A 23,322-nucleotide genomic window follows, 5' to 3' on the forward strand; every position below is an offset into this window, starting at 1 on the left:
CATTGTGATTTTCATCCTTAGCCAAAACTAAGATCTGAGAGTATCTGCTTAAGGCTGCTCAAGATAGTTGCTATGTATTTAATAGTCTCACATGTATATTAGACTAGGAATTGGCTGTAATCAGAGAATGTAGTTGAGAGATGAAGGAGGTTTCAAAATAGTTAGTATCTTTTGAACAAAGCTGAGCGGATGCTATTATGAGAACTCAAGTCAGTTAATACTGATCCCAGGCACCTTGAGGTGGAAAATGAGATTCCTCTGATTCAGCTAGAATAGGTCCTTCAACAACGTCCGCGGTAGGCTCCTCAAGAGGCCCTTTGACATTTTGTAGCGGCTCAGCGACAGCACCTTCAGGAGGACTGCCTGGGTCTCCGGCATTTTTAACATAGCTGCTCAGCGATGGCTTCTTCGGGAGAATCGTCCGGAGCAAGCTGCGCTTCTTGACATGGTTCCTGCTGGCTAGGGTACTGGTGGAGGTCAGTGTTCCGGCGCTTATGCTGCGGGGTCCACCAACACAAGCAATCCTTGTGGAGAGGTTACGCCAGTAGAATACGGAGTAGAGTCCAGCGGCAATGGACCAGCTGAGTTGTTGAGGATGTAGTGACAGGAGTGATGGGGTCATACCAAGGCTGCCATTGGCTTCAGCGTCTGCGCGTAATTTAGCTTATGACATCCAATCAAGAGTTGTGTGAATATCAGAATGTCAGCCTCCGTCCAGACTCCTCCTTTCATTGGCTGGGGCCTGGGTTCCGCCTTCCTGAAGCACCACGTCGCAAGATATGAGGGGGGAGTGCCAAGACAAAATTGGTGCTTTAGCCCCGCCCTACCTGAGTGTGTCTGATATGACACATCATTTTCTTTTCTTTCTTTCTTTCTTTTTCCCTTTTTGCAACAGTCACAGCTTCCGTTGCCTTGTGGTCTGGGAGAGTCTTTCATGGTTCGCGAATGGGTTGCTCAGATCAGTGGTTGATACACTAAGAAGCATTTCTTAGAATGCGGACCAGTCACTTCCAATGTCAACGCAAATTTTTGATGCAGGCCTTCAGCCCAATCACCTTGCGAACCTCAACCACTCGCCAGGGTCCATGCACCCCGGGTTGTTGCCTGCCTTAGCAGGCGGCATGAGATGCAAGGGCCGGCTGCCCACATCCAGTCAATGGAGTTTCGCAAGGCCCCGGAGACAACACAGGCTCTCTCCTTTGGGTCTTTTTACATGTTAGACGCTTGCAGAGTAGTGAATAGGGGCCTTCCGAGGCTGCCAAGGGTGCCTGCTTTTGCTATGCCACTGCGAGATGACGAAGGCAGTAGTGCCTTCCTCGTCTGATGGGCTGCTCCTCCACTCATCTGAGTTGAGGCAGCAACCCCGGAAGGGAGCAATCCAGCGTCATGGAGGGGTACTCAAAGACTGGCGCTCGCTGGGATGGGACCCTTGTTCCATGTGGTGCAGCAGGGCTACTTCAATCTTTACCCGATCATTGATTGCAGTTGTGCAATGGTGAACTCCTGTGTCTGAACAAGTCCCTGTTCACTGATTTGCTGACTTTCAAAGGGACAGCCAATCCCATTCTTAGTAACAATAGGCTCTGGCCACTTCTCCTGCTGGTGGATAAGGGATGCGGATGCATGGTGGCATAAATACCAGCTTCCTTCTCTCAGTGACCGGCTAAAAGAAATGATGGTCGTTTACTCCGTACATATACAAGTCACTCACTGAATTTTCGCATATACTCTCTGTCTGTTAGCCAAGCTCAAAACATGTCTTACAACAGGTTCATCCAGTCCTTTAAGAAAATTCCAAAAGACTTGTTCCGTTTGAACACTAGCACGACTGTGCGCCTGTGAGCTCAGCCGGGCCCTTTGAGACCGCAGCGCAGCTTTGACCTTCTGACGATCGCTGGAAAGGCCCAGCCGAAGGCCTTGAATCCTGACACATATGAATGTGACGACAAGCCCCCCTTACTGTAATAATGACAAGAGTTCTAACATTTTTGTCCAGGCCAAATGGTGCTTCAATGCGCCCGAATTCTGTAACGCAGCAGAACCTTGTCCAGTCGTTCAAGGGATCTACTGTCTATGTTTATTCAGTTCATGCCGGTTTGTTGCAGATTCTGTTTTATTAGCCTGAGCTGATCTGAGAGGAAACAGGAACTGAACTCCCAGATGACCTTATCCTTGTTCATGAATTTGGTGATCATTACTCATTGCAGGCGAGCAGAGAGATGACAGTAGAAGGTGAGACACGCTACTTAGCATCTAGCTAAGAGAAATACTTATCAAACCAGAGTTGAACGCCAAAATCACGGACTTTCTGAACTCGAAGGGGGAATGTTTGACCAAGGAAGAGTGGCAGCAGCGGTATCCTCAAGCAACCGAATAAGGTTGTGACAAGGACTAGATTAGGCGGCTAGGCATGGTGGATATGCTACAATCCCTGAAATAGGAGGTGCTGCTGTGCTCATGTTTTCAGCCATATTTCAACAGTCAGCTATTATGTTTCTATTTCACGTAATACTTGCTAGTGACAATAGTACTGGATACACTGCCCGCTCCTTGCCGCCTGGACAGAATGAGCAGCTAGGTAATTGCTCAGAGGGACTACACTAACCCAATTCCTTGTCCCTGGCAGAACCAAGATTGTAGTCACTTGCTCATCCAGTCCTCAGAATCATCAAATCCCGCCTCATGATACGGATTCTTATCCAACCATTCTTCGGCGGCAATGACATGACCAGACTCAGAATAGAACTTAGTGAGAGCCTCGTTCAACGCTATGCTGGATTTAGTAATAGTATTTCATCATTATAATACGCCGACATACCGGCCAATGTCATGGGATACGATGGTTGAAGGGAGAATCGAGACGCCTGTTCACGGAATAGGGTCAAGACATTTGGGATGGAAGTTCCTAATAAATTTGTTAACTCCATCCGGCTTTAACGGTCAAAGGTTCGAACCGACCTTGCGGGATGCAAAGATAATGGGGCTCAGCCGTGGGCTTGCCACTGTCAACACCATCCAAGTAGTTATCAAAGGATCTTCGCGTTATCTCTTGCATAAAGTGCGTATTCGGCATAAACAAGGCTCCGTTTGAAACTACAATAGCATGAGTGAAATGGATAGACAAGAGAGTGGGCAGAGAACACCAATAACTTACCACGCGGTGCAACCTTCGGACGCACCAGTCCATCATCATCAGAAACCTCAACTCCATCTTCATATTCCCAGTCGTCTTGCTCTAGCCGTCTGTCATAGAGATCCGATCTACGGTGGATTTGAAACCGGTATAATGTAGCTGGAAATACTGAGTGTTGAGACGCATATGACAGGCTGCGACGGTTCAAAGGGCTTGCACTAAGGCCAGCCCTCGCTGAAGTGGTATGAAGGAAAGCTCGAAACATTACTTATTAGAATGTTACTTTTGTGTAGCACTTCACTTATAAAGTATACAGGAGGTTGATCTTGAGTTTTTGCTTGAACAATTTCCAGCCAGACTTCGCTTCACGTGACTCAAGGCCCTTGGAACGTAAGTAATCCCACTGAATTGCCCGCTACTACTGAATGCCCGCCTCAGCGCAACGCTTCCTTCCAGCTTCAACCTCAACAGCATGGTCAACGAAGAAGCAATTCAATTAGCTCTTGAAGAATTGAGGTCGCAAGAGGTTCAAAATTACACTGAGCTTGCAAAAAAGTACAATACTGACCGGCGAACGTTGGCGCGACGCCATAAAGGCAAAACAATTGCATTCTCCGAAGCAATCTCACGGCATCCCAAAAAAACTGACAAATTCGCAAGAAAAGACTCTTCTTCAGCATATATCTTGTCTTAGTGCTCGCGGCCTTGCTCCTATGCCTCAAATCATTTGAAATCTTGTGGTTGAGTTGACAGGTGAGCCAGTTGGAATCAACTGGGTAAGCCAGTTCTGCAGCTGTTATAAAGACCGGGTGAAAGGCGTTTATCTCTGTGCAATTGATTCAAAGCGGAAGATTGCAGATAACTCTCTATACTTTGAACTCTTCTGTAATCATGTTAGTTTTGTTATTTTTTTGTTGTTTTTGCAGTTGGAGACTATTCAGTGCTAATCTGAGCTCTTTTCTACTAGTTGAATGAGATTATCAAGAAATACAACATTGAACCATCAAATATATACAATTTTGATGAAAAGGGCTTCCTAATTGGCCTTGGGAACTGTACAAAGCAAATTGTTCCATCAGAATCACTCAGATCAGGAAAAATCACAGCAATTCAAGATGGAAATCAGGAATTCATCTCTCTACAAGCTGCCATCTCTGCAGACGGAACTTCCATCCCTCCGGCACTGATTTACAAGAGAGGAGGTGATATACAGAACAGCTGGCTTGATGAATACAATCCTGATGAAGAAACAGCCTATTTTGCCTCATCTCCAACTGGCTGGAGTAGTGATGATTTTGGTTTAACATGGCTGGAGCAAATCTTTGACCACCATACAAAGGCAAAGGCCGGCCGTGGAAGAAGACTCCTAATACTTCATGGGTATTCATCTCATATTAATATGAGATATGTGGACTACACAGACAATAATAGGATCCTACTTGCAGTCCTTCCGCCGCATTCAACACACCATTTACAGCCTCTTGATGTAGGGCTGTTCAGTCCACTCTCAACAGCCTACTCTCAGGAGGCGGATAATCTTATATGCAAGGGATATGGCTGGCTAAGCTTAACAAAACACAATTTCTGGAAGCTCTTTCATGGTGCTTGGAATAAGTCCTTTACAGCAGAGAATATTGCAGCAGGATTTGCGGCTACTGGAATTTATCCATTCAATCCTAATAAGCTCTTGAATAACTTCAAGAAGCGGTCAATTACTCATCCAACTACTATTATTCAACCTCTCACACCTACTACTGCCCGAGGACTTCACCGGGAGATCAAAAAAGTACACCTTTGCCAGTCACTTCTCTCAGAGAATATTGAAAAGATTATCCATGCTAGTGAGAGACTGGTTGTTGAGAAGGAGCTATTACGCCACAAGAATTAGTCTCTTACCAAAGCATTACGCCATGACAAGAAGCGCCGTCAACATGGTAAGGCCATGGGCCTTTTCAACAAGCAACTCCCTGGTCAGGCTCAATTTTTCTCACCTAGCAAGGTTGCTGCCGCTCGGGAACATGCCACTGAACTAGAGCTTGAGAAGCATATTAAAAGTGCTCAGGCTGAGGAACTCAAACACCAACATGCTCTTAAGAGGCAGCAAAAGGCTCAGGAAGTGGCAGAACGCAACGCAGTAAGAGAAGCAGCCCATATACAGCATGAGAAGGAGGCTGAGGAGAAGAAGGCCCAGAAGCGCAAAGCAGCCAAAGAGAAGGCCTCTCAACAAGCAAAGCAGCAGCGGATGAAGGCTTCGGCACCTAAATCTAACACCCTAAGCACTATACAAACTTCCCTTTCTGGTAATTTGATAGCTTCAACCTCTGAGGTTGAATCTCACACTCCCTTGCCTGATTTCCTACAAAACCAGCAATCCAGTCGCTCCAGTCGCTCTTTTAAGCCCAACAATCCTTTTTTTCCTTAACCATACTAATTTCTATGTTCCAGAGAATACACTCTTTTAATTCCTAATAGCTAATTAAATTTAAATTCGTGGTTGTTCGTAAATCCATCAAATTCATTGAATTCGGCCGTGTTGAATGGGGCGGGCATTCAGTGGTAGCGGGCGTTCGGTGGTGGAATACATTAGTATTAGCAACCAATCACCGATCAAGGTATGTGTTGACCGTTGCGCATGTCCAGGCTATTTCTCTCTGGGATGCGTGAGATATTGGCTTGCTACTATTGGCAATAGCTGGTCTAGCACCTTTAAATGTGTCTAAATGCGTCAAATTACTGAAAAGGTTAGTATACGATCAAGGGCAGGAATCAACATACCGACTGCTGATGATAGATTCCCATTACCAATGAACAAATTGCAACCAACTCGATACCAGGATACCTGAGTTACAAATAAAAGATGTCAAACATTTGTAAGGGACGCAATGGTCAGAGCAGAATCCTTTTATACATAGTCTCAAAATGAAGAAACTCTGGTGGAGAGCCCTAGCATGTCCGAGACCCGGAAGCTCAACAGCTAACACACCCGGGACAAAACTACAAGAAAACATGAGAACAGACCAAAAACCAAGGTTGGATGATATATGGAATCTTTCATGAGGAACTGATGGTTTTTGTGTGGCCCGCTTCACTTGTAGCCACGCAGAGCTGTCCCACATGGCAATCATACATACTACTGATAGCTGAACAAGTTGATGTGGACGATATACTCCCAAAGGCCCAGTTAAGCCTCCAATGGTAGTTGAAGAAGGGATTATCAAACTTTGGTATGCAAAGAATGCCTCAAATGTTGATCTCTGCAGAAATGGGTGTCATGGACTCCTGTCCATCTACATTATATCAAAGCAGGCTTGCCAAGTACATATGACATGCAATCCCTTTATTCAGTCTCTGTAGGCTCTGGATACAGCCGCAACCATTCTTCCTTTGTTAAACATTTCCCCCTTCCCCCCAAAAAACATGTGATTTTAGTATTCAAATCTAAGGCAGTTAATACACAGACATGCATTTCTTCAGACTTCTGGCTCACCATCTAAAGTCATCTCTTTCCGAACTTGACCAGGTACATATGGGTCAAGGGTCTGCAGTCTCACAAACCTGCAGGTATTGAATAAATGCGAATTGAATTTCCTCTGAGGGCGTCAACAAGCCTATGCATCTTTGGAGTATTGGGTCGCATCGAAGCTCCATTGGGTGCTAAATACAGAGGGACACAGGGTTAGAACATATTAGTCTACCACTTCCAAATCACATTGATGGTAAGTTCTCACCCATGTACGTGGTTGGGCTGAGCGCCTTCGGCCTGACATTTCCACCGTACGTTAGTAGGTCGAAGAGGCCCGTTGGCCTCTGGGGGCCTGGGTATGCACGCAGACGAACGGCTGGGCCATTGTTCAGGCGAAAGAGCTCCTTTGGGATTGTGGTATAGGATTGGATAAATTTCGACATGGTACTCTGGAGCTAGAGGTTTGAGCTTGAGGTTGAATCTGCTGTCTGAATACTCCGTAGTTGTACTTGTATTGAATGTGAGAAAATTGAATGGATGGTGTTGATGCGGATCAGCTTCTGACCAATGAACATGATCAGCAATCTTTCAAATCAATTGATTGATTATGTCACTCCACCAAACCAGCTGCCTTATTAGCAGCTATCCAGCCGGAGCAGGTTGCCCCATCCAGCCATATCTCAATTAAATGACATGGTCTGGACACGCAAGACGGAAAGGAAAAGCCTCTGTGTACTCCATACATTGAGGACATGGTTCCATTCAATGAGGCCATCCTGTCAATTCAGGAGAAAAAATTCTGGCTTGGGTTCAAGCAGATCCAAGTGTGCCTGAACAATACCCTTGGTCTTTTTCATCAGTGGCTCAAAATTGAGAAATGGTTGGTATCTCATGCAATGTCAACAAGAGAGTGAAAGCTTGCCAAAGCAGACATCCAATTATTTTGTTGTGTCACCTGGGGCTGGTAAGCCAATTTGAGATATGTCAGCTCCAACCCATCTGAGTTATTCATCAAATTGTTGGCATGCCTTATTGGCCAGAAGTAGCCTTACATAATGCTACTGAGCTCAGCTCAACTGGAAGCTGTCTCTTCCTTGACCCCGAGGGAATGCTGTGGCTTTTCACGCCACGCGACACTAACTACACATGCAGACCTACTTCAATGGACTCGTGTTTTAAAAGGCGTACATCACCATTCAGTCATATCTCATCCACGATATCTATTGGAATCTAATAAATATTTACTATTGCAATCATAACTTTATCATTCCATTGGGAGTCTTAACAGCAGGTTACTGATGAAAATGCCTGTAACCCTTCCAATACACCAAAAAATACTTCTGCGGTGTTCACGAACCCTGCCATCGCCACATCTCCGTTCAGACAGGCCGGATCGACGATAACCGTTTTACTCTGCATTCCCCTTCGTACAAAGTATTGCCCATTGTGCAAAGACCAATCATTCCTCAGAGATTTCTGAAGTTGTTTGGTTGCGAATTCTCGAATATCTTTGAAAAATGCGGGCGTAGTTGATAATTTATTGCCAGTGAACTCAATGTAATCAGGCGCTCTGGCGGCGGACGGATCGAAGAGCGAAGACACAGCGAAGAGGATGAATTGTTTGAAGTAACTCACGTACAACACCAATGGAATGGCACTCTCTGAGATGCGGTAAAGGTAATCGATGAGTGGTAGAGAGGCAAGAATCGTTTCCAAGAATGAGATGAGTGTGAGTAGGACTGACGCTTCCTCGAGGAGTCCCGGATGATCAGTTAGGAGTCGGAGTGCATGGTCCACGGAGACGAAGTAAGCGAGTATGCATTCCACAATGAGAGAGATATACCGATGATGTGCTGTGTCCACGTCTAATAATAGATCCAAGAATATACGGCTGGTCGACTGTAATAATGGTCGTACTAAAATCCAGCCGACTGGATTGCTAAAAGCGTTTTCAACGTAGGCAGGAAACACGCATTGTAAGAGAAACGAACGAAGATATGGTTGTCCATGATCTTTTTCACTGTACGTGTGGTGCATCGCTTTATAAACCTGGTCCACGAGATAAACCTGGTGGCCATCTACCGCTGCTCGCTCGGATACGTTCTGAACAAACATAACAAGCTGTTTCGCAATTTTAACAACTGACAAACGAGTACCATAGCTCTTGATCTTGGCAACCACATAAGTCGGGTCAGAAGCAGGGAGCGGAAATGTGGTTGGGTCCATGAAAAATTCGTCTATGGGGCATATACTCTGAGAATGTTGTTGCAAGAACTCGACTACCCGGTGAACAAAGCCCACATAGGAACCATGGCCTGAGCCATTGGGACTTCCAAGCTCCTCATAGTTCCGCCGCATTTTGGCCATTAAAGTTCTAATTATCTCACAGTATTCGCTGCGCAAGTACACGTCGGGCTGATTCCTTTCCTCGAGCTTGGTTAGGTGCTCCCGCATATTCGAGAGAAGGCACGAGAGAAGTGATATTCTCCTCTGGCAAAACTCATCCAATGATATGGCATATCGCTCACTCGCTTTATGCACTGAAAACGGCAAGTTGTCCAAGAGAGGATCCCTGTGGCACCCGTTGAGGATAGCAGTGGTCAAGCTATGCTGAAATTTAAGCAACGAACCCCTTTCTACTAACGATTCGATCCAGTGGTTGAATATTCGAGATCGGCATTCAGAAAGGGCACCAGAATCTTTACAAATGAGGCTTGCAAGGAAATATGGCATAAACCTCCTTGTCTGGTCGGTCATTCTCAGGGATGCCCAAGATTCTCCATCATAGAGGTTAAGGTAACTATCCCATTGTCGCAATCGATGTTTGACAAGAACATTTGCCACCTCTACCCATGTATCTATTGCAGTCGTGAGCAGAGAATCGTCGGGCGTCTGGTCCTCTCCGAAGACACGCGATACAAATCGAGAGAGCGCAGGCCGAATAACAGTGTCTATGTAGGTAATCGCAGGGTCCGCTACGTTCATCTGCTGATCGTATATTTCTTCAAATCCGGTCCAATCACCATAATCTTGACTGTCCTCACTAGTATCAACAGACACCTGGGACCTCTGGGTCTGGCTTCCCATGGCTGTATAAGCATGCAACAACTCTAAGGTTTGGCACACAACTCCGTTCAGCCGCCTCATTGATGGATTGAACAAGCCCAGCAGCTTCTCGATAGGAAGCTTCTCCATTAATATCATAGCGTGAGACATAGTCGTGGCTGTCTCCAGCGCTTTCTTCATGCCAGTTAGAGCGCTGTTGATGAGGGACTCTATTTGTCTCTGATTTTTGGTGATTGCATTTTCAATGGATTGGCGAGCGAATGTAGAAGCCAGGACAACTGCATTCTCCAGTTCTGTCCGAGCAAGCGAGTGTTGCTTCAGCATTTCCACAGTAAAGTCGCTATGCCAATTGGCAAACTCCATAAGACCTGATCCTTCCTCTCCTGTGGACAATTTGAACCTTACCAGCCTAGACCAGGCATGAATATTAATACTGCACGCTTCTTTATGAGACGTTGCGGGATGTACTAAATGTCGAATGGTTTCTGGACGTGGTCGGCACCCGTCCGGAACTGACCAATAAAGTGTACATAGGAGATCATGATGATTTCGCAGAGCGTCAAGATCTTCTTCACGCAGAGGCTGGTCCTTTGGATAAACTCGGCCGTGGTTTGGTAGCAGACGCCAGGCGATATTTCGGATCTTCTTTTTATCTTGGAACGTAGTCATGGAACGTAATGCCGTTGCAACAATTTTTAAAAATATGTGGAAACAAGTGTCACTTGAATCGACATCGAGGGCTGGCGACTTATCAAGGTCGTTAAGGAAGGTCGGGGATCCATATGTAGGTTCATTTCGGAGGTTGTGGAATAAATTCCGTGCAAAGAAATCGAAGAGGTTTTCAAGTATAGGAATGCAATGTTGCCATCCCCACCCTTTTATTAAATGGAAGCAGCGATGAAAAAGAGCTCTAACATATCTATTGAAGGAGGGGCTTTGCCCACCACCATCAACTTTATATATCTCAAAGACCTTTGATATCAATTGAGCGACGACACCCCAGTGACTCTGGCAATCTTTGAATCGGAGGCCCACTCGGAAAATTCCTAATTCATCAAACTCTTGGAGAGGCAGGAGTGAAAATAAGCTTCGCCAGATCCTTTCTAAATCTCGAATATCTTCGAGGCACCGGTCGAGAGCCAATGCCCAGAGACCTTTTGAAACAGGGTCACTGGCCATTGGTTTTGTGGGTTGAACCTGACCGTAAATAATGCGTCGAGTCACAAGGTATGCATCCACAAGGGGGTATTCCTGTCGAATTCCTGCCTCTCTCTTCTCTAGACGCTTGTTTTCCTCGAGAAACTTTCTGATGCAATATGTTCCGGAGTCACTTAGCAGCATTTGAAGAACACGACTAGCAAAGTCGCTCATCACATTACCGATTTCAAGCGCTTTTCTCGATGCAATAAGTTCGTGCGATGCAATTTGTTGGATTTGATTCGCAAGCACCAGGTTGAACATTTCGATCTGAACACTGTATTCAAGCTCTTCCAAATTTTCGATGTCAGGGGTATATGATCGAGTCCCATCGCGTAATATAGAAAGAATAGACAAGCACCTCTCAACACAAATTTTCCTATCAACGGGGTCGCTAAAACTAAGTGTATCGCTGGCAAACAGGATGACAGATCTGTAAAGTTGTAATAGTTGCGTTCTGTGCGAAGGAGAGCTAGCCTGTGCATGGTCATGCCTTGCACCAGACCTCGTCGGGGTGACCACGATTCTCTCCAGCAAGGTCCCAAGTTCGGAAGATAATGTATCATTCCATGTACCCCATCGATAGACATGATTACCATCGAATATAGTAGATTGACCGCAATTCCTATCAAGATCCCGAGATAACAAGTTCAATGACCGGGCGAACTCACCGCTTCCAATAAAAGTAGACTCGTGGAAATAAGTGCCAGCCTGGAGAGGGAACGTGTCGAAGTCAACGGTATACCATTGTAGCGTTGGATGAAGGCCTCTTAAAGGCCGGGATTCGCCTATCTCAGCAGATTTCACAGAATCCGCTGGAACCACATTGAAGTCATGTTCAAGAGGTTGACGATACTCAACCGCCTCCGAATCGATGTGTTGAGGTCTTCGCTTCCTTGGCTCTCTGGGCAGGGAGATGTTAGTTTTAGGGAATAGCGTTTGGGTTATGCTTTTGCCGCCCTTAGGTGGAAGTATGGACTCGGTTCCCCTAGGCATTGGGCGACCGTTTCGGGAAAGGAATCTTGCTAATGGAAGTCGATCATTTCTGTTCAGCTGTCTATAGTCCGCATTCAACGTGGAGAGCGTCTTTTGGAAGGAGAAAGAAGCGCCTCCGCCACTAACATATGCTTTGGAGCTGCTGTCCATTTCCACTGGCCTTGGAACACGTCGCTTAAAAGAGGAAACAACGAATCCATGGCGAGGTAGTCGGCTTTGTTTGGCTTTGGGTGTCGTTGCCGGTCGACTTCGTACCGAATCCATTTCATGTTGGTGGAATGTCCGGTCGATATTTTCTCTACCAATCACAGCAGCATCCAGACGGTTAGAGGGAGAATCGCCCATTGGTACATCAAGAGAATCATTAACGTCGCTAGGGCCACGCTGAAGAAGCGTAGGATCGGAATTGCTCCGTATTTGTAAACCTGGGCATTCTTTCGTGCTTTCCCAACTGACAAGGCAATTCTGTGCTATCGTCCCGTTTCTCCATGCACGTAGCGTTTCGTTAATATCTTGCGTGTCATCCCTATTGCCCAATCGGAAAAATTTGCGGCTCTGACTTTGTCGTGCATAATTGCGCCTTCTTCGGGCACAACGAGCCGCAACCCGGAGGAACTGGGGCTGGCAATGTGAAGGTCTGTTTTTGAGATCCGGAGCATCAAGTATACCTAGTCTAGGTATCCTGGGGACCTTGTTTTCTGACCGGTCTCGCCTACTTATAGTATCGGTAATCCTTGCCTGTCGCCTGGGTTTGCGGGTTGAGCCTTGGGTTCTCCTAGAAGTAGAATTATTTTCTCTTTTCCTGCCCCCCTTAGGGCCTAATGACACGCGTTTATCGGATGATATATAATGACGCGGCGCAGGATACATGTAATCAATTCGATTGTCTTCCGGAATATCAGCTTCGTCGTCTAAATCCATCACGAGACTCTCCAGTCCGTTGGGCCGTCTGGAGGTTGTATTCGAGTGGTAAGAAGGCTTCACGGATCCCACGAGCTCTACATCAGAGCCAGAATCGTCAGATATCAGAAAGGCAGTTGCACGGGAGCCACCTGTATTGATCCTCTCATTGCCAGTTCTAGATATTTTTCGAGCAATACCCTTGGCATTTTCTCGTTGACGGTTGGCGAATTTCAATGCTTCCTTTCTGGATGCCTCTTTGGCTTTCTTTTCCTGTTCTTGAAGATCAAGTCTTAGCCATGAGGCGGGAAGGACGCCCTTAATTTTTCGCCTTATTCTTCTTAATTCGGTAGACTCCGCTTCTGAGGTCTCTGGAGTGGAGTCACTGTCGGCCTGCTGAACCGTTTCAATGTCATTTTCTGATTCGGCTTCTGACAAAAGCTCCGCAAAAATGGTCTGTACACCGTTCGACCTTGAGCGTGTCTCCGTGGTTGGGGTGGCAACGGTGGGGGGTGTCATTCCAGGAGGAAAGCGAAACTCATTTGCATCTCGTGGACTTTGAAATGATTGTGCAGACGAGAGGCTGCCAGAAGGCGGTGGTGAGAGAGGTACATCAAAAATACTGGTTCCTTGAGAACGGCTAATAATATTATCGACCACAGCGACCTGGTCCTGGCTGGATGAAACCTGGACAGTGGCCCTGGCTTCTTCGTTGCTATTTGAAATTTTGCGGCGTTTATTGCTTTGCCAGGCTTTATCGTTTCGTTCTGTTCTGGAAGAGCCGTATGTTTTTCTGCTGTACTTGCGAATAACGACTTGAGGTTGGTTCGACGAAGGACATAGCGGAGGACGTCTGGTATCGGTCGGTTCTACTGGTCCAGGAGACGAGGGTGGGAAATGGAAAGAAACGTCCGGACTGCTTGAAGGCAGAGCGTTTGCATCTTGATAGAGCTGGTTTTGACTCTCATCTGAATCCTTTTGAGGTGCATGGTCAACGATGTTGACACGGACAGGTTGTAAGCCTCTTGCTTTTAGCAGCCTTTGATACTGAGCATTTTCCAAAAGGTATGGATGCAATTGGATAGCATTTCGTTGTCTTAAAGACCTGCCGTGATGCCCATGAATACCTGGAAGAATATCGTCGGGTATTTCTTCGAGTTGTATAACGTCTTCCTTTGGATGTTCTTCGACCGTTGCAGCTCGACTCTGGTCCAATTGGGCGCTCTTGGTTGACCACGGGGAGGTGATCGTGGATGGGGGAGACGAAAGGGATGAGGACCCGTCTCCGTCACCATCAAGATCATCATTCAACGTTGTGAAGGCCTTAACAATATGTCTGGCCGGGGCTCTGGCTGGTAGATGCTCGTCAAAGTGTAGTTCGTCCGGCGATGAGGGAGGTTCACTCTGCTCAGACCTAATAAAACTGGCTTGTAGACGGGCAATGTTCGAATCCTTATTCGCCGTTGTTGATCGAGCAAACAGCCCAGTATCGCCTTGTAATGGGTCATCATCGTCTAATTCCTCGAGTTCAGGCCCCCGAAGAATGTCCAGTTCATCCTCGTCATCAGAGTCGGGGACGTAGCCACGCTCCCGCCATTGTTCCATTTGTAACAACCCATTTCTTTATCTCGTCATTCCAGAGTACGTGATGGCGATGTTGAGGATGTGACATTCAAATTGCTCTGATTTCCCTCAATGCTGTTGGGGACGCGTTTGAAGACGCGCCGGCACTATCAGGAATTGATGAGCGCGTTTTCGTTTGCCAAGACCTGATTTATTACATAATAAAACTAGTTGATATGATGGACAACCCACTGAGCTACCCAAAGGGGGATTTCATCTAGCGAGCCGTGAACGGCCGAAATTCTCCAGTGCTGCGGACAGTTGCGCTGCCGTCGAACGCGAAGCAAGCCCTCTCTGGGATCAAAGCAAAGGCAAGATGAGACTGTCGCCCGGTTCACTAAATGGTTAGCTAATTAGCTACAGGAGGAACTAGTGCGGCTTTCGGCCGCCGCTACAGCTAGTAATGGCACGAGGCAGCGGACTTTTCCCTGTCGCCCTGGCTGTGGGCTTCGGCATTCTGAATGGTAACTACACATGTACCCGCCGAATCACAATTTCAGTATCTACTCCGATCTATGAGGATTGATCGTTGCTCCTTATAGGATATATCGTTTTCCAACCGGCTTATGCGGATCGCGAGGCGAAAAAATTCCAACAATCCCAGTTAGTTTATCCTTTCACTGAGACTCTCCGGCAGAAGCACAGCAAGAGGGGAAGAAAAATGGAAATATCTTAGGCCTGACAGAACACACCTTCATACAGTCAAGGTAGCACCTACGGAGTTAAAGAAGCCGCGTTATCTACCAATACCGAGATGTCCAGCCTTACAAGCCAATCGACGTCCGACTCCGCGTCGACGAGTACAGAATCCCCGAAAACCTCCTCATTGGAAAATACCGGTAGTTGGTGGAGTAGAGGGAAGACAAATGAGGATTCGAGCACAACTTCCTAGGAATGAACAAGAATTTCTAAAGAAAATGTTGGGAAGTTTGAACAAGCCGCTTGCGGCTGGATTGGAGAGCATTTGACTAGCCATTACTGCACCACCAGCGGCATGCGTGCGCTCGCCGAAAAGGCTCCATACAGGAGGCCATTAGGTTCATAGAGGCTGCCATTCGGCCATATGCTACGCAACAAGCGGCTCTAACCAGGTACAGGATCCTCTTTGAATCCTGAAGCCTGAAGGAAGAGACGAAAGGGGAGAGAAAGAGTTGAGAACGGATGGCCCTATTGCTCCTCTCGACATCGTTGGACACCAAAGAGCTGCCAAATATGCGCAGCCTACATTGTATCATAGATGTAGATCATAGACAGGTGATCAGTTTTAATAACCGAAACGTGTGTACTCCGTACCGTACATACTATCACCTCGTCACATCCATATACTCGAGCCAATTTCCATCGTTTCCGCTAGATTAATATAGTACAGCAGCCAAATAAAACCAGACACAGATGCTCAACAATATAGCAAGTAGACGGATGTTGCATAATCTCATAGTTCCTCCACAAGTCTACCATGTCCCTGGCCACTAGGGACTGCGGTACGGCTTCCAAAGACTAGGCCGGCAGGTGTCCCAAGCCACTCGTTTGGTACGCCCAGCCTGCAGCCATCTCTGTTCATGACATATCGCACCATAGTAGGCTCGGGTTGAGAGCCTTCCTCAGCCTCTTGAACCCGTGGAGAAGCCTCTCCTGCCGTTTCTGCAGCGCTAATTTTGCCTCGACGTTTCGGTGCCTGCTTTTTGAGTAGCTTGTTGATAGTATCCATCTAGAAAGCCCGTCAGCACACAGCCTAGTTAAGAACTCTCGCTAGTTCAATGATGCTTACTTTTTCTTCTTCGTTACGTTTCTCGCTGAGGTTCTTCCTCCGTCGTGCCATTTCAGCGCGGCGCATTGCGTGCTCCTCCGCTGTCAAATGCTTTTTAACTTGCGGTTCTATCGTTATCACAATTTTATCAGTTTTCCGCTAGTGCAGTGTAATTCTTCGAACAACCTACTTACCCATAGGCAATTGCAAGAAGTCCCCATACTGTAAGCGCTCTCTTTGACGTTTGGTCATTCTGCTAGTGTAGCCTGGCGAGCTTGCGCGGCTGGCTTCCATCGGAGTGGCAATTTCATCCTCTTCATCTTCTTCCTCCATCTCTTCATCCTCTTCTTCTTCAACCTCCTCTTCGTCCTCTCCTTCTTCTTGGAGAATGGTGTCTTCACCTTTTTCCGCTTCAGGCTCTGAGCCCAATTCAGAGAGCTCTTCGTCGTCATCGTCGTCTTCTTCCTCTAAATCAACATTCCTGGCTTCGACGTTTCTCACCTTAGCTGCTGCTACCGGAGTCACGGTGACAGTTGGTCTCGACCGATGGTGGTGAGAAACTGGGGGGACATCATCCATATCGATATCGCCTTCAGCATCAACGTCCGGATCAGGATCACCTTCAGCGTCGATGTCTTCGTCCGCTTCAGCATCTGCATCATCGTCATCATCCTCCTCCTCTTCGTCATCTTCTTCATCTTCTTCATCTTCATCGACATCATTCGCTGCATCATCACCATCATCATCATCATCATCATCTTCTTCTTCTTCTGCTTCTATAGCAGATTCCAGATCATCATCTTCTTCGTCGCTATCAACCTCGACAATTTTCTTTTTAGATCGACTGCTTCTTGGCCCAGTGATGACCACTGGCTCCGTAAATATATTGTGAGGACGGGCGTCTGCGCTAGACGTGACTTCACGGAGTTTGCTGGCTGGCATTTTTACTGTTAAGCGAATCGACCTCTTGGTTTCTTCAGGTGGGCTTGATGGCGATCGAGAGACCGTAACTGAAGGGGAAGACTGTATTCCTCCCGTGGCTTTCTGTGGCCTTGACATGCTACCCGCGGAAGGCGCGTTGCTTGGTGTTTTGGTCAGCGCAGCTCGCGAGCGGAGGGTACGACCAGAAGTCATGGTTTTAGATCTCAAGCTGTGACACAGTGTCTGGAAGATTTACACAATGCAAAATAGGAAATTCAAAAGAACTGGAAAGGAGGCGACAAAGAGACAGGGCGCAAGGGCCTCAAAATTGAGAGAGTGGCGAAATCATTTACAAAAGCTGACGGGACTGACAAAAGGAGCAAAATGGGGAAATTGGCAATGTGGTGAGGGTGAGGTTCGCTTCATGGAAACAATAGCGAGGTAGAAAGATTTGCCGGGAAGTGACAGCCATCCTCGTTGGATGCTGATGCTCCAGAGGTGGTATATGCGTTAACGCATCCACCGTGTCTCATTGGTACAAAGCCCAATGACCGTCGCATGATGCTGATGCTACCTCTCATCTCTCTAGCGACAAGAAGAGCCTTGTCTGGACCCTTGCATGTGCAGGTGCTCCATTCGCCTTCAGAATAGGTATGAATTGCCAGGATCTCCAGGTTTCGAAAAATAAATGAAGGCCGATATTGGTAGTCCAGAGAATGGCCCGACGGGGAGGAATTTTCCGGACCAGAAAGCTCATGGAACTTTTGGTGCAAATAAGAATAATAAGACTTAACTTACCGACTGTTGCTTGGGGTCTGTGGTTGCCAATCGTCACTGCTTTCGCCAGCGTCGTTTGGAGTCGAAATATGGTGGTACGGAGGCACGTCCGTACCGTCTTCCTGTTGGCGAAGACGCTTGACTGGCCGTTCTGCCATGGATTTTGAACTCAGCGGTGCCAATATCAAGCTCAAGTCGGGCCTCGCCACGTTATGCAAATGTCCTTGGGCGACCAACAAAATTGGTTGGATGCGTCTCCTCCCGCCGCTTTGGTCGCTAGTCGTTTGCTGAAGCCAACCGGGTGGTGGAGGTTACTTCAAAGGCCCAGCTATCCAAAATCAAAAGGAAAAGATATGAGTTTCCTCAACCTGCTCTTTTATAACAAAAAAGTAAGATCTTTTGTCAAGCTTTAATTGTCGATTTCTGATGCACACGACAGACATCGCTTGCCGTCAACGTTGGAGCTGGTTGGGATGATAAATTACACGATGATGCAGAGGTATTTAGTACTTCAATATACAATTTTTTATTCGCAAATCGGAGGTATACAGTACTTCTTATTGTTGTGTACTCCGTAATATCCATACGTCTCTCCTGGTGTGAACTCCGCGGGACTTACGGCCTCAATACACGCTGTTTCCGATGCATGACATAAGCAGCCGAGGTAAACTCTCCTCGTTCAAGTGATCGCGCCGTGAAATCATAAATGCACCGAATCCAGGACTCCTGATGCTGCCGGCTTGAAATCATTTCATTAGATGTTCTTGAGGATTCAGTTTTGAAGAGCCGGTATGCCTGATCCGAAGACTCCCTCCATTCCGAGCTGGCAACTGGCCGCAAACCGTGCCGCGAAAACCCAGGAGGATACTCCTCCAAGCTCCCCTAACGAGAGCCCATCAGCAGATAAGGAGACCTTGCTCGAGCAAGCATCGCAATTCTTGCAGGATGAGTCGATACGTAATGCTCCTACGGATCAGAAAACTGCTTTTCTTGAGTCCAAAGGCCTAAAACAAGACGACATCAAGAAACTTCTCGGTGTATCGACGCATCCAGAGGCGGCAGAGGACAAGAAAGAAGAACCGGCAGCCACAAGTCCAACTTCAGAGGAGCAATTTACATCGTCTAAGAAGCCCACGTCTGAGAGTCCCCCCATTTCTTCGTCTTCGACACTACAGCAGAATTCTGCTCCCACTCGCGATATTCCCCCAATAATAACCTATCCCGAATTCCTCGCCCAGGCTTCAAAGCCCCCTCCGCTCGTAAGCCTCCAAACGGTCCTATATACGTTATATGGCGCTGCGGGTCTCGCATCTACTATGTATGGCGCAAGCGAATTTTTAATCAAGCCCATGATTGCCTCCCTTACCGGCGCGCGACATGAACTTGCAGAAACAGCACAACGAAACCTTGAAACCCTAAACGAGAAATTAGAATTAAACGTTTCTACAATACCTCCAGCGGCAATGAAATCACGAAAACACGCATCGTCGGACGAGGGAGAGGCGGGAGAAGCAGATTCAATCACCTCAGACCCAACAGAGCTTTTCCACAGGGACATCGCTACCCAAACCAGTCCAGAACTCGAGAACCCCCCTTCGACGTTACCGAAACCAGACTCTCTCACGGAATCCCAAAAGGCACTAGACACCCACGTCTCCCGCCTTAGCTCCATATCCTCCCAGCTCAACGACATCCTCTACGCCGAAATGCAAAACGATCTCTCGACCAACAACGTCAAGGACCGTATTTCCAACTTGCAGACCTACCTTGATAGCCTAGCGTACAGCTCCCCATCCTATCTAAGTTCGTCTTTGTATGGAACGTATGGCGATGACTCAAAGGGGGATAAGCAGGGCATGTCAAGTGGAGAAGCGGATGCAATAGCCGCATTCAGAGCAGAGGTCAGGAGCGCCAAAGGTGTTTTGTTGAGCGCAAGGAACTTCCCGGCCGGAGTACGCGGGGGCGTCCGTGGGATGACGAGAAGTGCGACTGCTTCGCAGGGTGCGTGATCACGTTAATTATAACTATGTCTGGATGGTGTTTGGTTTCGGTTTTTCAAGGAATATTTTACGGATCCGATCTGATGTACTATTTCCAATATACCATTCGCTATTTTTGTCGACAGTACAATCTATTATATGTAGAACAAGGCATCGCATCGCAAAGGTTAATCAATACAGTGTCAATTCATACTTCCGTCGCGGCGCTGATTATCTCACGGATAACGACACCTAAATTGAAACAATTTTGCAATTCCATATATCTCATCTATGCTCGTCCACGTTACCTGGGAGAGACGAACCGGGTCCTAAAGATAGCAAAATTCCAAAGCCAAAAAAATTAAGTAACAAAAGCGGAAGTGCAAGACCACATAGGTGCCAGCGGTAAAATGTCCCGATTATGGGGTCGCCCTGCTCATGCCAATCAGGCGCTTCACACCAACCTAAACATGACACAACACATTAGAATCGTGCGTCGTAGAGAAACGGATAAGCGAGAAGCATCTGACGAGCCTGAAGAGGACCTACCATCCAGTTTCCACATTCATCAGTCTTGTTGGTTAAGATGTCCAAGTGAATTGCTTGCGCAGTTTCATAATCCTTTACTTGAATCGCATGGGCGAGTTCGGCCATACTTTCAATGGTGCTAGGCTGCAAGAGATCTTCATTGTTGAGGTGGTCAAACAAAATATTCAAGCGGCGCTCTGTATCGTTGACCTGAGCTTTGAAGGCTGCTGGTGCGCGGGCCTTAACACGCTGCATGTCGGAAGAGAGGATTTCGTACATAGGTTGAGCGTTCGCCGGGATGTGAGATCGGTCACCAGGTGCTACAATGGACGTTAGGAACTTGAATATATTGAACGGTAGTTGTTAGAAGACCTACGATATTTTTGAGCGGGGGGTGCCTTTTGTTGCGACTGGGCAGTACTTGGCCGGGATCCTTGTTGAGAAACTGGAGGTGGTGGGACTTGCGGACCGGTTGGAGGAGGTGCGTAGGGACTTTGCGCTGGTGCTTGCTGAAATGGCTGTGGAGCATATGGCCCTGGAGGTGGTGGCATAGATGAGTGGGGTGGAGGTGCGATTGGAGGCTGTCCATGCAGTTGACCGGTGGGCTGGGATACCTGGGCCGGAGCATACCGATTCGTGGGTGGTGGAACGGTGGGTGGCGCATTATATGGCGAAGGTCCACGGGGGATTGGAGGAGGTACGGCCATTCCTGGGCTTGTTTGTTGCGCCAAAGGAGGGGAATACACATGAGTACGGGATGGGGGTCGTTCCGCCGGTTGCAAACCATGAGGTATTCCGGCGGTGGAAGGGGACGCCATTCGCGGCGGAGCCGGGCCCTTAGGAGGTGGAGGGAGAACGCTATCCCTCGGTGCAGGCATGGTGGAAGGCGGAGGGGGCGTTTGGGATCCCGGTTGGGTTAGGGATGGTGTGTTCGGGAACGGCGAGCTAATCACAGAGCTACCTGTCACCGGCGTACTGCGACGCGGAGTTGCAGCTCTTCCAAAGCCTTCAGGAAGATCATTCCAAGCAGGTATATTCGTTGCTCGAGTATATGGGGCAGCTACCGAGGGAGACTGACTTGAAGCTCTTGGAGGCGGCGCAAGACCTGCTGGTCCACTTTGAGGTGGTGGAGCCAGCGGCTGGGGAGGAGGAATAACATTTGATTGCCGTGGCTGCGGCGGCTGGTACCCAGTAGTAGGCGTGTAAGTCGTGCCTCCAGCTGAGGTGTAACTAGTAGTAGTTGTAAGGGCATATGGGTTAGTCGGTTTTGACAAAGCTGGAGGTGCAAACTGGTTGACCGATCCCGGTGCCGGGCCCTTATGTGTTGGAATTTGAGCTGGCTGGAAAGTACCAGTCAGTGTCGGCGCAGTAGGCGGGCGACGAGGCGCCGGCGCACGGCCTGTTGCTGCTTTGGAAGCAGGCTTCTTTGTTGCAAACTGAATCCGGCTTCTAGCAACCTCTGCTTCTGGGTACGATGCTGGTAACAGATCAAGGTACTTTTCAGCCACGTCTAAACGACCATGGGACGCCACTACATCAGCATATTCCAGGTATTTCTCGTATAGGGAGCTGAGCTTCCAATCCGAAGACTTCTGTCGCTCCGGATCTTGGAATTTCGACACGTGACGGAATACGGTCACTTTTTCGATGAAGCTCTGAAGAGCACGAACATGAATCGAGAAGCTCGTGTCATCAGTCGCGTTCTGGATGCTATAGGCTTCATTCTCCTTTAACTCTTGAATCCAAATCGAAACAACCTTTTCGAGTTTTGAACTAGCCAAATAGCAAAAGGAAGCATCTTTTCGGGCTTGCTTTGCCTTTTTCGACCTGTAGCTCTCTTCCAGCCGGTCACCCAAAGCCTCACACAGATCAGGGAATTCTTTATCGTCGGCAAACGTGCAGATAGCGGCTATGGCTTCTTTCCAGTTGGCAAGACCTGCGTTATGAACGACATCCCACAAGTTCTTTCCAACCACAGAGGCAAGGAGACGAACAAAACTGGGCCCTTCGGATTGTTTCGAGAAGTACGCTTCTTGAGCTTTTTCGATACATTTCTGACCTCCACAAACTGCAACCATAAATGCATCTGACAGTCGATCCTCTTGAAGGCACACGTCCAAGGCCTTCTCGAACTGGCCGAGTAATAGGGCCCTGGTAATGGCCCTGTCTGCTTCAGATTCGGAGCCTGTATATATCTGGAATGGGTTATTGGTTTTTGCTCCCTTAGAAGAAGCTATCTCGTCGAGGAAGCTCTCTCCTTCGACGTTTGTCTCAAAAATTGAAGTTATTCTCTTATGTTTCTTGACCCCTTCACTTTTCGGAGAAAGCTGACCTTCGCCGTTCGCTTCCTTCTTGTCCAGGCCCAGCTTCGATAAACTATCAGCGGCCTCATCCACTTCGTTGGAAAATCCGAGATAATTAACCAACTGTTTTCTAGGGTTATCGGAGAGCAGAGTTTCAATAACTTTCCAGTCGGTTTTCTCTTCTTCACACTGCGAGCTGGCGATCCGAGATTCACAAATACCGCGAAAGTCCCCGGTTTTCAACGAGCTCTCAAAATTGTCAGTGGCGCTGCCCACATTAGGATCAACATCAAAATGGCTGATTGTGATCTTTGAAGATCGGCTTCCCGAGCTCAAACCCGCCGAAACTACTCTGCCACCGAATCCGAATGAAGCCGTCACTGGTCTCTCAAGCCACTTGGGGGCTTTGGGGAGTGAGAAAGTTGAAATTTGAGGGCGGGTTTGCGCTTTCGCAAAAAAATCTTCATCGTTAACAGCTTGCTCTTGGTTGTTTCCTGCTTGCGATGCATCCTGTCGAGTGTTCTGAATAGTCTGGACCACAATCTTTCCATCAAAGGAGGCAGTGGCAAACATATTCGGGTTATGTGGATTCCAGCGAGTCTGGAATGTCCAGTTTGTCACAACTGGGAATTCGCCGTATGCATTGCCGGTCTGAGGATTCCAGCAAATTGTTCGGTTGTCTTTACCAC

The 23,322-nt window shown here is 47.6% G+C and overlaps 8 protein-coding genes across 8 annotated transcripts; 3 read left to right on the forward strand and 5 right to left on the reverse strand.

Annotated features, from left to right (window-relative positions):
- Positions 1–214: 214 nt before the first annotated feature.
- Positions 215–622, reverse strand: D8B26_000376 (uncharacterized protein; the record flags this gene model as incomplete). The annotated part of the gene is made up of 1 exon (XM_066123207.1): positions 215–622. The coding sequence occupies one exon, from the start codon at positions 620–622 to the stop codon at positions 215–217; it is 408 nt and encodes a 135-aa protein (XP_065979281.1).
- Positions 623–2,640: 2,018 nt separating this feature from the next.
- Positions 2,641–3,398, reverse strand: D8B26_000377 (uncharacterized protein; the record flags this gene model as incomplete). The annotated part of the gene is made up of 4 exons (XM_066123208.1): positions 2,641–2,768; positions 2,819–2,905; positions 2,959–3,093; positions 3,155–3,398. The coding sequence occupies 4 exons, from the start codon at positions 3,396–3,398 to the stop codon at positions 2,641–2,643; spliced, it is 594 nt and encodes a 197-aa protein (XP_065979282.1).
- A 1,677-nt stretch (positions 3,399–5,075) lies between these two features.
- D8B26_000378 (uncharacterized protein) lies at positions 5,076–5,595 on the forward strand (the record flags this gene model as incomplete). The annotated part of the gene is made up of 2 exons (XM_066123209.1): positions 5,076–5,433; positions 5,579–5,595. 2 exons carry the CDS (start codon positions 5,076–5,078, stop codon positions 5,593–5,595), a joined length of 375 nt encoding a protein of 124 aa, XP_065979283.1.
- A 2,275-nt stretch (positions 5,596–7,870) lies between these two features.
- D8B26_000379 (uncharacterized protein) lies at positions 7,871–14,360 on the reverse strand (the record flags this gene model as incomplete). Its single annotated transcript, XM_003071207.2, has 1 exon — positions 7,871–14,360. The coding sequence occupies one exon, from the start codon at positions 14,358–14,360 to the stop codon at positions 7,878–7,880; it is 6,483 nt and encodes a 2,160-aa protein (XP_003071253.2). The 3' UTR covers positions 7,871–7,877.
- A 421-nt stretch (positions 14,361–14,781) lies between these two features.
- D8B26_000380 (uncharacterized protein) lies at positions 14,782–15,270 on the forward strand (the record flags this gene model as incomplete). Its single annotated transcript, XM_066123210.1, has 3 exons — positions 14,782–14,842; positions 14,921–14,981; positions 15,081–15,270. The coding sequence occupies 3 exons, from the start codon at positions 14,782–14,784 to the stop codon at positions 15,268–15,270; spliced, it is 312 nt and encodes a 103-aa protein (XP_065979284.1).
- A 210-nt stretch (positions 15,271–15,480) lies between these two features.
- D8B26_000381 (uncharacterized protein) lies at positions 15,481–18,091 on the reverse strand. Its single transcript, XM_003071208.2, has 4 exons — positions 17,845–18,091; positions 16,320–17,206; positions 16,147–16,253; positions 15,481–16,086 (listed from the first exon to the last, which is right to left on the reverse strand). Exons 1-4 carry the CDS (start codon positions 17,979–17,981, stop codon positions 15,811–15,813), a joined length of 1,407 nt encoding a protein of 468 aa, XP_003071254.2. The 5' UTR covers positions 17,982–18,091; the 3' UTR covers positions 15,481–15,810.
- Positions 18,092–18,614: 523 nt separating this feature from the next.
- D8B26_000382 (uncharacterized protein) lies at positions 18,615–19,832 on the forward strand (the record flags this gene model as incomplete). The annotated part of the gene is made up of 1 exon (XM_003071209.2): positions 18,615–19,832. One exon carries the CDS (start codon positions 18,615–18,617, stop codon positions 19,830–19,832), a length of 1,218 nt encoding a protein of 405 aa, XP_003071255.2.
- A 389-nt stretch (positions 19,833–20,221) lies between these two features.
- On the reverse strand, positions 20,222–23,206 carry SEC31_1 (protein transport protein S31; the record flags this gene model as incomplete). The annotated part of the gene is made up of 3 exons (XM_066123211.1): positions 20,222–20,266; positions 20,352–20,650; positions 20,707–23,206. 3 exons carry the CDS (start codon positions 23,204–23,206, stop codon positions 20,222–20,224), a joined length of 2,844 nt encoding a protein of 947 aa, XP_065979285.1.
- Positions 23,207–23,322: the final 116 nt, after the last annotated feature.

Source organism: Coccidioides posadasii, chromosome 1 (assembly GCF_018416015.2).
Source record: "Coccidioides posadasii str. Silveira chromosome 1, complete sequence".
Classification (NCBI taxonomy): domain Eukaryota; kingdom Fungi; phylum Ascomycota; class Eurotiomycetes; order Onygenales; family Onygenaceae; genus Coccidioides; species Coccidioides posadasii.